Source organism: Watersipora subatra, chromosome 4 (genome assembly GCF_963576615.1).
Source record: "Watersipora subatra chromosome 4, tzWatSuba1.1, whole genome shotgun sequence".
NCBI lineage: Eukaryota > Metazoa > Bryozoa > Gymnolaemata > Cheilostomatida > Watersiporidae > Watersipora > Watersipora subatra.
Window position 1 is genome coordinate 8,964,951 of NC_088711.1, and position 11,947 is coordinate 8,976,897.

Below are 11,947 nucleotides of genomic sequence, written 5' to 3' on the forward strand. Positions count from 1 at the left end.
CTCCAAGAAAGTTCCTCAAGTAAAGTGTTTCCTTGACAGCGTCTGTCAGTGCGAGAAACTCAGCCTTACATGATGAGAGCCACTGTCGTTTGCTTACGTGTATTCCAGCTAATTGGTGCTGTGCCTAATGTTGCGAGGTAACCACTTGTCGAGCGGCGGTCTTCAGTGTCACCGGCCCAATCAGAGTCAGTAAACATGGTCAGCTCGTCTTTTGGAATAGCTGAGAATTTCAAGGTATAGTGTTTGGTTCCCTTCAAGTAGTGAAGAAAGCGTTTGGCGACTTGTACGTGTGTGGCGTTGGGTTTTTTGAGAAACAGAGTTTTGACATGGCCCAGCTGATATCTAGTCGTGTACCAGTCATAAGATAGATGAAACATCTAACGGCTTGACGATACGGAAACTGAGTGTCCTGATTGTTCTCTTGTTTGTCAGCGCTAGCTGTCAGAAGGCGTGTGTTCATGTCGGCGGGCGTTGCAGCTGGGTTACAGTCGGTCATATTGAATTTCGATAGTATGGCATTGACATAACGTTCTTGGCTCATGCAGTAGCTGCCATCAGGTTGACGTTGGAAGTCAATACCCAGAAACCATTTTAGTTGGCCTCTGTCATCCATCTTGAAAGCAGTGTTTAGCATTTCCTTTACAGTGTTGACTTGTTTCATGTCACTGCTAGCAACTATGATGTCATCAACCAAAAATAGCAGGTATATGTCATTTGTGTCAGTGTGTTTCTTGTATACACAGGCGTCACTATCATTTGATGTGAATCTGTTTGATTTTAGGAATTCTGTTAATAGTTGGTGCCAGTTCTTACCACTTTGTTTAAGTCCATACAATGACTTGTTTAGTTGGCATGTCAGGCATGCGTTGTTTTGGTGCATTACGTACCCTGGTGGTTTTTCGACATATATTTCCTTATCTATCGGTGCGTTCAAATATGCCCCTTAACATCAAGTTGGTGTAGATGTAAGTTGGAGTTTGCGGCCAGCTGGAGAATCGTACGAATAGATGTGAATCGAGTGGTCGGCGAGTATGTTTTGTCGAAGTCTTGGCCTGGTATTTGTGAATATCCTTTGGCTACATATCCGGCCTTTTACTGAATTTGTCCATCAGCACTTCCTTGTTTGTATGTATACACCCACTTCCCTTTAATCTCGTGCTGGTGAGGTGGTAGTTCTGTTACTTCCCAGGAGTGATTGTCACGTAACGAACGAATTTTAGAATTCATTGCTGCCTTCCATTTGTCGGCGTCGTTGGGCTTTATTGTTTCATCATATGTTGTGGGTAGCGTGGGCAATGCAGCACATGCATAGTCGACGTTAGTCAGTAATTGATAGTCGTCAAGATACGATGGAGGGCGTCGAGCTCTCTGTGGTCATGACGATGTTGATGTTGGCTCAGCGTTAGTGATGGTATCAACTGCACCTTGTACTGGTGGTTGTATAGGAGTTGTGCTTTCATCATCTGAAAGGGAGTCAACTTCTGGTTCGTTGGTTATGTCCACGTTACGGGTAGTGATCACGTTGTTAGTGGTATTGTTGAGAACATTGTTAATCGGGTTGATACCTAGGTACTTTCCACGCTGTCCTCGAACATCCAGTTTCTGTTTGTGGGTTTCGGTACATAGAACGTGCAGTTTGAACCAAATTCGTGTAGGTTCCTCATATCTGGTTTTCTATCTGTGAATAGTTCGTAGGCGGTCGATTTTGACTTCTGCTGGAACGATCGGGTACGTAGGTGTTGAGCATAACGTATAGCAAATGTCCAGTATGATTTGGGGAGCTTAGATACGTTTATGAGACATCTAGCCGTATCTAACAGGCTACCCCAAGCTCTTTCGGGTTGTCCATTTTGGAACGGCGAATATGGAGTGGTTGTCGAGTGTTTTATACCATTGTTTCGTAGGATATTAGCGAATTCATTACTAGTGTAGTCGCCACCATTGTCTGTGTGTATTTCTAGAAAGTTTCCTATTGGAGCTGTGTCAGCAATGAATCTCTTGAGTGTGGTTGGCACTTCATCTTTAGATCGAATTGGGTATACAAAAATCATGCCTGAGTAGTCATCACAAAAGTTCACTATGCATCTGTGTCCATCACGTGAAACGAGTTCTATCAGCCCACATACATCAGAGTTCACGCGTTCTAGCGGTTTTGTCGCACAAGGCAGTGTGTCGTCACATGATTTTGGACTTTGACTCAGTTTGTTTTCCTTGCATGTGTTGCATGTCTTTACTGTCTTTGTGTATCAGACGGTCATGTTTTTAGTCACTGTCGGTAGTTTTATGAGATCATTGTGATTCATGTGTCCAAGCGCTCGGCGCCATTGCTCAAGTGTACGAACATTGATTGATGTGTGTACATTGCATGTTGGTAAAAAGTACAATTGTCCTTTCCGTGTAACAGTGAATGTTGTATTTCTTGATATAAGCTGTGTCTTTTGTTTACAGAATGTCAGGCTGGCACCTGTGTCGGTAGCAGCGCGCACAGAGAAAAAGCTCATCAGAAATGACGGGGCGAGTAGTGCTTTAGTGAGCAGTATTCGTTTAGGATTACCATCAGTGTCGTATACATGGAATTCAGCTGTTCCTCGTGCGGTTGCCATTTGATTACTTTGAGTACCGTCGGCAAGTTGAATATAATGGTTGTTGGCTTTAAAGTCCGGGTCGAATGAAATAAAGCATTCAGCCTTGTTTACAATGTGTGTAGTGGCACCACAGTCCACTAGAAGAGAACGGCTGTCGTCGGATTGTTTTTGATTGACGTTACTTTGAGCAATTGTGGTGTCTATTGCAAATGAGTATGTTGCTTCAAATTTTGAGGCAACATTGTTGGCGGATGTTGGCATTTCACTGCTACTGCTCTTTCTCTTAGCGAAGCATATACTCTCAACATGTCCAGATTTTTAGCAGAAGCTACAGCGTAATTTTGAACGTTGATGGCACGTTTTGTGTTGTGCCCAGGTTTTCCACATGAGAGGCATACTTTGCTGCTGCTAGGTTTTGCTTTTGCGTTGGAGTGACTGTTGTAATTGTTAGTATTACTGTGGTTAGCAGGTGGCTTCTGTATTTGAGGGGTTTGTTAAAACGGCCTTAAACTCAGCGAGTGTTTTGACAGAGTCGGTTTGAGTATGTACTACTACGAACGAATTAAACGAAGCAGGTAAACCCTTTAAGAGCATAGATATAATTAAATTTTCTGATATTGTCTCACCTGCAGAACAAGGACCAGTTGCGGCTCTCTCTGCTTTTATTAGGTAGGCGGTGACATCTTCAGTTTCTTTCATCGCTATTGTCTTTAGTTCTTCATATAGAGTTATTACTCTGGGCTTCTCTGTACTGACGTAATGTTTCCTTAAAGCACATAAATTACATATTTCTTTTATTATATATTTCAATACATCAGAGTTTTGGCTTTCGAATGAGCCTATATTCAATACACAAAGAATAACAGAACTATGAAAAACGGGGTGTCACAAGTACGTCCTGCAAAAAAAAACACTTGGTTCAGGTACTCAAAATGTGGCGTCATAATTCTCATTTAGCCTTAGGTCGTCGATCCCTTTCGCTGCCATTGAGGCTGCGTTTTTCTGTGACAATCTGTGCTGTTAAACCCGGAGAGCGCTAATAATAAACTAAGATTCTAGATAATCAACAATGCCCGCGATCGAGCTAACGCCCGACCAATACAAACACATGTTCTGGGTTAATTAATTATGCTTCAATAAATGTACTGTCGTTGATGAAGGTTATGAAATCACATCGATTAAATTATGACCTGCGGTTGCGTGGCCCTAGGACTAAATGTCAATCGCACTTTCGCGAGATCACTCAATGCTTGAAATTAATTAGTCTCAGTCGTCACCCTTAACATCGCATTAAAAATAAAGAGCTAGTGCATAATATCATCGGGAAAATATAGTATGGTTCTTGGAGTCTGAGGTACTTATCATAGAAATAATATTTCCATGGACAACTAATGACACTGATTTTTTGTCATCTTCATTCGTTCTCTGGAGTTGTCCTACCTTCGCCTGCCACTAGTGTCATTATCGTCACTTTCGTAGTTGATAAATAAGCGGTAAGAGCACACAACAACGAATATGAGAATTGTGATGTCACAATTTTCGAGGCTATGCCAGTAAACTTTTTTACTGTAGAGCTCTGGGGAAATCCTATAAACACCAACCAATGTCTGTCTCACCATGGCAAACAATAGCTCATTCGAAAACCAAGACTCTGATGTATTGAAATACACAATAAAAAAATTATGTAATTCATGTGCTTTAATGCTGCTAAAGCCTAACGTCCAATGTTAGAAGCGTCATTTAGTAAAGTTTTACTGACCAGCCTACTCAGGTCACCGGATAACTGAGTGGTTACTAGATAAACATTGCACTGGCGGCAGACAGGTCATCATCATAGCTTACAAAACTCTGAATTACCACAAAATGGATCTTTTTGCTAGTGCAACCAATTAAAAGCATATTTTTACTCATACATAAAACTCCATTGCGTTTTCTGTGTGAACTAGAATCAGTCTTATTTTAGCCATCTACCAGAACAAACGTACATTTATAACAAACATTAGCATCTAACCTCCATTTCATCACTAGCAGCATGCATGGGACCATACAAGGTATTTTACATTTTTATTATACATCAGTTTTATATGCAGTTGTTATTGTCATTTGCCTGCATGTGCATGCGTTCTAAATTTGCAATTGTGCGAATCTGTGTTTTTCTATTTGATATTATATAGAGCGTTACAATTTTGCCTTGCCTATTATCAACATTGTTATTACAATTGCAGATTTCACGGTTTAAAGGAATACAAATATATACATGCTATAAACGTATCCTACAAATCAGTGACTTGTCGTCTTCAAGCGTGTGCAAGTAGTAGTGAGGTGGAATAATACTCATTGTCTACCACTTATGTGGTGGACTAGTCGCTATTAGAGAAGAAATTCTCTACAGTGAAATCTTGTATGCAAGCTCCTCGGAGATCCTTACAAGCCAGCAGTAGACAATCAGCAGTCAGAGGTAGGACTATCTCTGAACCTATAATCAGTCAACTCGTGAGCTCTTCGCCAGTAAGAGACAGTCACATCATAATCAGTAAGCAGTCAACCCGTGAGCTCTTCGCCAGTAAGAGACAGTCACATCATAATCAGTAAGCAGTCAACCCGTGAGCTCTTCGCCAAAAAGAGACAGTCACAATATAACTAGTCAATAGAAATCGTGAGCTCTTCGCCCAAAAGAGACAGTCACAATCTAACCAGTACCACGGAGATAGGATATCTTCCTTCTGATCAAGCTAATTAGCAAGATCTACATATCAGCATCAGCTAAGTTCTTTGTATCTTGTGACTATTGTTTATGTAAGCAGCAATGTTTTGAACATTATCCTAGATTAGCACAGATAGAGTTGTCTTTCCATAGGACATTTTAGCATTATAACATTAAATGCTACTACAGTAGTTCTTATAAGCGTTTATATTGTAAAGGTAGTTTAAATTCTGCTTATAAATTTAATGCTTATGCAATTTACATGTATGGTTGTAAAAGCTGATTCAGTTCACACAGAAATTGAGCAAAAGCCAATTAGTACATTCTTTTGACCGAATCGGAAACAAGTACACAGAGTAAACATTTTAGTTTTTATTGCTGACCTTTGACACAAAATATTGCTGCCAGTTCAATTTTTATGGTAATTAAGCAGTCATTTGAGGCATGAGTGAGGACACTAGTGACACTCATAGCATTGCTATACATTCTAACAGTGAGGAAAATCAAGTTTCAGAAATTGATAATCATAGTAGCAGTAATTCAGTAAATCAATCAGATCAAAGTAAATCAAACCCTGAGTTTGAAAGTCTTGAACCCGAGTCTGAGCCCACTAGCAGCACAGTTGTAGCCGTAAAAGGACGACGCAACCGTAAACCCACTGAAAAAGGTAAACAAAATCGTGTTAACCAGTTAAAAACCGAGATCTCCGTCTTGATAAATTCTAAACTTGGTAATTATGAACAAGCCCTGTCAAATGTAGATAGACAAAATTTTGATGGACTAGCAGATCTTTTGGAATACTTGGAACAGGACGGGCAAAAAGTCGACACATTATGTGATGAGTTAAAAGGCCTGTGCGAAGGTGAACTCGATGAGCAAATGGAAAGCATATACTTAGTTTTCAACACTGAACGTGAAGGTAACATTGACCTCGTTAATACGTTAATGGATGACATTGAAAATGCGGAAGAAGAATTGGCTTCACAATTAGAAGAAACACTTAGGAGAAATTTGGCAGACATCCAAAATGCTCAGAAAAGGCAAGCAGAAGTCAGAAGAAGTATTTTGGACAGAACCCGACAGGTTACTACTAATGGGAATCTCAACCAGCAAAACAACTTACTTCCTCTTGAGCAACGTCAAAATATGCAGCAGCCTATAGAAGTACAACAAGCTACGGCAAATGCTGCAGAGATAGCGGAGTTATCAACCCCCACAAGTAGGTCTTCTTCGCCTGATAATTACGGCTCTGCCGACCACTTTCCAATAACTGGAGTAAGACCCAAGCCCTCGCCAGCCATGTCCATGGACAACCACATAGTAGACCAAGCACACATTTCTACACAAGGTTCTCATGCTACAAGCAGGCCTCAAGTTAGCGACATAGAAAAGCTAGCCAATACGATTGCAGCCTCTATGAAAGGAACAAAACGGACTATTGTAGAACCATCAACATTCACAGGAGACCCGCTCAAGTTTAAAGATTGGGAATCCGATTTCGACGACTTTTTGGAAACTGAAGGCGTATTTGGAACAAGAAGAATGAGGATGCTTAAAAAGTTCATTGATGGTGAAGCAAAAGAATGCATTGAAGGCTTTTTGCTAAGTGACAGCATCGAATCATACGAAGACGCAAGACAACATCTTAAAGAACGCTATGGAAAAAGGACAAACATCTCTCGTCTGCTGAAGGCAAAACTGAAAGAATGGCCCAAAATACAGCCAAAAGATGGCAGTGGTCTACAGAAGTTTGCCGATTTTCTAACACACATCCAAAGCGCAAGAAAAACCGTACCTCATCTAAATAGTTTAGATGAACAGGAGAAGAACCAAGAAATTCTAGAGAAGCTTCCAGAGTGGATGAAAACAAAATGGAAGTACAAGGTTCGCCAGCACGAAATAAAGTATGAAGACTATCCACCTTTCCACATATTTAAGGAGTTTGTTTGTGAAGAAGCCAAATCGATGAACATCCTTGGGATCGAAAGTCAATCCGCTTCAAGCAAAAAGGAGCAAGAATCTAAAAGACAACTAAGAAACACTGCAAGGAGAGCAGAAACCCTTCAAGCTTATAGGTCTGTTGAGGACGCAGACACGAAGGATCGTCATTGTAAAAGATGCAATAGGGACAATCACTTCACAGCGCAGTGCAACCTGTTGGTGAAAGTCTCACATGAAGAAGTGGTAGCCTTCTTCAAACACCATCGTCTATGTTTCAACTGTGGACACGAAGGTCATAGACACAATTCTTGCACCAAGAAGTGGAAATGTAGATTCTGCAAGCGAGAACATCCTGACTGTCTACATAAAACGCAACAGGATTGGGAAAACTCCAAATCTACTGCGTCATCGGCGCAGCAAACTCAGCTGTCAGCATCTAAGCAAATTTCAGAAACAAAAACAGGTGCGGCAAATACACCAGTTACAAGAGCAGCTACAACAGAGTCAAAATCGGATAAGCCAAAAGCCAAACAACACATTACAGCTGCAACTAAAAGAGATTCTCAAACAGAACTACTCAACATGCTCATACCAGTCAGTGTGTCAACGGAAAATGGTAAACAGTCCACTATGTATGCCATGCTGGACAATGGATCAGACACAACTTACATATCAAAAGAAGCTGTACACACCCTGAATTTAAAGACAAGTAGACAGCCGGAGAAGGTGACAGTACAGACGCTAAATGGAGAAGAAACGAGCTACAGAAGCCAGTACGACTTCAACGTACGTGGAATTGGCCCAGCCACTGACAACATTACATACAAAGTTACAGGTTTTGAACAAAGGAAGATTCCCTACAACGAAGCTCATATACCAACCAGAGAAGTTGCTAAGCAAATTCAACACCTGAGTCACATATCTCACCTGATCTCACCTAAGCTGAACGTTTCAGTCGAAATGCTAATTGGAAGAGACAACTCCCATTTGCTAGCACCGCATGAATCAATTGTCGGTGAACCTACAGAACCTTTTGCAGTCAAAACTGTTTTAGGATGGACTCTTTGTGGTGGTAGTTCAGAGATAATTACACCACAACAAAGCTACTGTACAATACAACACAATGAGTTGGAAGATCTGAACAGTAGAAAAAAGATGTCACAGAATGATAAGAAGTTTTTAGAAATACTAGAAGAGAACTCAGATACACTGAAAGATGGCACAATCACTCTCCCGTTGCCATTTTTAAAGACCCCATTTATGCCAAACAATAGAACACAAGCAGTTAAGAGACTAGGCTCGCTAATCGGTAAGCTCAAAAAGGACCATGCCTTAAAGGAGGAATACTTTTCCTTCATGGATGAGATACTCAGCAGGGGTCATGCAGAACCAGTTCCGACAGAGTGTCCACCAGATGGAAAAATCTGGTATTTACCGCACTTTGCTGTGCATCATCCAAAAAAGAAGAAACTTAGAGTAGTCTTCGACGCTAGTGTCAAATACCAAGACAAATGTCTAAATGACGAGCTTCTTTCAGGACCAGACCATGTAAACTGTCTGCCCGGAATACTACTCAGGTTTCGAAAAGAGCCAATCGCATTTTCATGTGATATACAGAAGATGTTTCTCAATTTTAAAGTGAACACAGAGGAAAGAGACTATCTGCGGTTTCTATGGGTAGACCGTGATCTGGAAACTATAAAAGAGTACCGAATGACAGTGCACCTGTTCGGCGCAACAAGTTCTCCTGGAGTTGCAACCTTTGCATTGAGAAAATTAGCAAGCGAAGCATCAGAGAAGCATCCAGCCGCAGCTAATTTTATAATAAAAGATTTTTACGTAGATAATGGGATTAGAAGTGTAAAAAGCCCTGAAGAAGCTATCAACTTGATCAGAGACACCACTAACATATGTAAAGCAGCCAATCTCAGGCTGCATAAGTTTATAAGCAACAGCAGGGAAGTGTTAGAAGCTATTCCTGAAAGTGAAAAGGCGGCCAATTTACAAGGATTACACCTCTACAAGGACACTCTCCCATCGGAGAGAACTCTCGGTCTGGAATGGTGTACCGAAACAGATGCATTCATATTTACTAGTAACCCAATCGACAAGCCTGCTACCAAGAGAGGAATTTTGTCATCAGTTTCCCAGATCTATGACCCCTTAGGTTTCCTCGCTCCCTTTCTACTTCAAGGAAAAATGGTGATGCAACAAGCCTGTCAGGAAAGTAAAGGATGGGATGATGAAGTGTCGCCAACTTTACAGTCCAAATGGAAACAATGGAAAGATGACCTCAACAATCTGAATCAAATCCGTATACCAAGATGTCTCAAGCCTACAGAATTTGGTGATGTCAAAAGGACAGAAATACACTACTTTAGTGATGCGAGCTTAGATGGATATGGAGCTTGTGCATATTCAAGGATCATCAACAATGAGGGCAACATTCATGTGACCCTCATTGCTGCCAAATCAAAAGTTGTGCCTTTAAAGGGACTTACAATCCCAAGGCTAGAGTTACAATCATCAGTGGAGGCAACTAGACTTAAATCCTTCATTGGAGAAGAACTAGATATGGACGTTGACCAAGAATTCTTCTGGTCCGACTCAAAAGCAGCTCTAGGTTTCATTAAAAACAATGACACACCCTTTCAAATGTTTACAGCAAACAGAGTCAGCGAGATCAGACGACATAGCAACCCAAAGCAGTGGCACCATGTACCAGGATCAGAAAACCCTGCAGACATAGTGTCACGTGGAGCTTCAGTAAGTCAACTTATGAAAAGCACATGGTATAATGGTCCGAGCTTTCTACACGAGCCAGATATTAGTCACAAGCTAACAAGCGATCTCAACTTTGAAGAAGCGATAGAAAACAGCCCAGAAATCAAGAGAAAGAAAACTGGACTTACCATTCTACAAACAGAGAAGTCAACATCACAGACAATCATAGAGAAGTTTAGCTCCTGGCGCAAATTGGTGCGAGCTGTAGCTAATGCAAAAGCTATGCTACGACACAAATGCTTCAAAAAGCAACCAATTGAGAATGACGAAATAAAATCAGCAGAGAAGGCAATAATTCTCATGGAACAATCACAAAGCTACATTGAAGAAGTGAACAGCCTCTCCAATAGCACAAAAGTCAGCAAATCCAGCAAAATAGCGAGTCTAACTCCTTTCTTGGACAAGGAAAACACTCTAAGAATGAATAGTCGAGTAACCACTCATCTCACTTATGAAGAGAACCATCCAATCATTATAGCAAAATCACTATTGGCAAAACTACTAGTCAGGCATTACCATGAACTGACCCATCACCAAGGCTCTAACTCAACAGTCGCTGCAATCAGACAAGCTGGTTTCTGGATAGTTGGTGCACCGACCCTAGCAAAGTCTATAATTCGCAACTGTATAACATGCTTAAAACAACGAAGCAAACCACTACAGCAACTAATGGCACCTTTACCAAAAGAAAGAAGTGAACCAAGTCCACCTTTTACTCAAATAGGCATAGACACATTTGGGCCTTTCGAAGTCAAGGACCGTCGAACAGTCATCAAGAGATGGGGCGTTGTGTTTACATGTTTATATAGTAGAGCGTTACACATTGAGCTCCTAGAGGACCTTTCAGCAGACAGCTTTCTCCAAGCACTTAGACGATTCGAATCCATTCGTGGTTCTGTGGCTACTATATATTGTGATGGAGGAACAAACTTTCTAGGAGGAAGAAATCAACAGGAAAAGGATCTACTCACCATGAGGGACAACAAACTAAAACAGTACCTCCTTGCAAAGAAAATTACTTACAAAGTGAACTCCCCGACAGCCAGTCACCAAGGTGGTGTCTGGGAACGCCAAATAAGAAGTATCAGGTCAATCATGAACAGCATGTTTGGAAAGTACTCACAAAGACTGTCTACAGAAGCCTTAAGAACTGCATTCTATGAAATAATGGCATCCATCAATAACCGACCACTGTCAGGCACAAATGCTACTGACACAGACCCAATCATAACAGCTAATCGACTACTTACAGCCAAGTCTGGTTTCACAGCACCACCACCAGGAGACTTTGACAACGAAGAAGTGTACGGTCGCAGTATGTACAGGAAATCACAGCAGCTAGCTCAAGAATTCTGGTATGCATGGACCACACAATACCTGACGACGATTGAGAAAAGAACACAATGGCAGTTTTCCCAGCCAGACCTAAAGGTGGGAGATCTAGTTACCATTGTTGACAGTAATGAGCACAGAAACTACTGGAGAACCAGTAGAGTAATCTCCATTCACCGAGGTGTAGATCACAAAGTTAGAAAGGCTTCCGTTCTGCTTGGGACTTCAGACTTGGATAAATTGGGTAAACCGACTAAGGACAGAACGATTTTGGAACGACCCGTACAAAAGTTGGTACGTTTCATGTCTTGTAATTAAAATTGAAAACACTGCACCCTTTGCTAAAATAAATTTAATTCTAAATTTAGGTGGGAGTGTAAAGTTTTGCTGACCAGCCTACTCAGGTCACCGGATAACTGAGTGGTTACTAGATAAACATTGCACTGGCGGCAGACAGGTCATCATCATAGCTTACAAAACTCTGAATTACCACAAAATGGATCTTTTTGCTAGTGCAACCAATTAAAAGCATATTTTTACTCATACATAAAACTCCATTGCGTTTTCTGTGTGAACTAGAATCAGTCTTATTTTAGCCATC

The 11,947-nt window shown here is 41.1% G+C and overlaps 2 protein-coding genes across 2 annotated transcripts; one reads left to right on the top strand and one right to left on the bottom strand.

The window, feature by feature from the left end:
• Positions 1-253: 253 nt before the first annotated feature.
• Positions 254-613, bottom strand: LOC137393885 (uncharacterized). Its single transcript, XM_068080598.1, has one exon. It carries the CDS (start codon positions 611-613, stop codon positions 254-256), a length of 360 nt encoding a protein of 119 aa, XP_067936699.1.
• Positions 614-5,733: 5,120 nt separating this feature from the next.
• Positions 5,734-11,664, top strand: LOC137393886 (uncharacterized). The gene has a single exon (XM_068080599.1). The coding sequence runs from the start codon at positions 5,734-5,736 to the stop codon at positions 11,662-11,664; it is 5,931 nt and encodes a 1,976-aa protein (XP_067936700.1).
• Positions 11,665-11,947: the final 283 nt, after the last annotated feature.

Excerpts from the sequence above, each read along its gene's own strand:
- LOC137393885 (XM_068080598.1), bottom strand. The coding sequence starts at position 613 with ATGGATGACAGAGGCCAACTAAAATGGTTTCTGGGTATTGACTTCCAA.
- LOC137393886 (XM_068080599.1), top strand. The coding sequence starts at position 5,734 with ATGAGTGAGGACACTAGTGACACTCATAGCATTGCTATACATTCTAAC.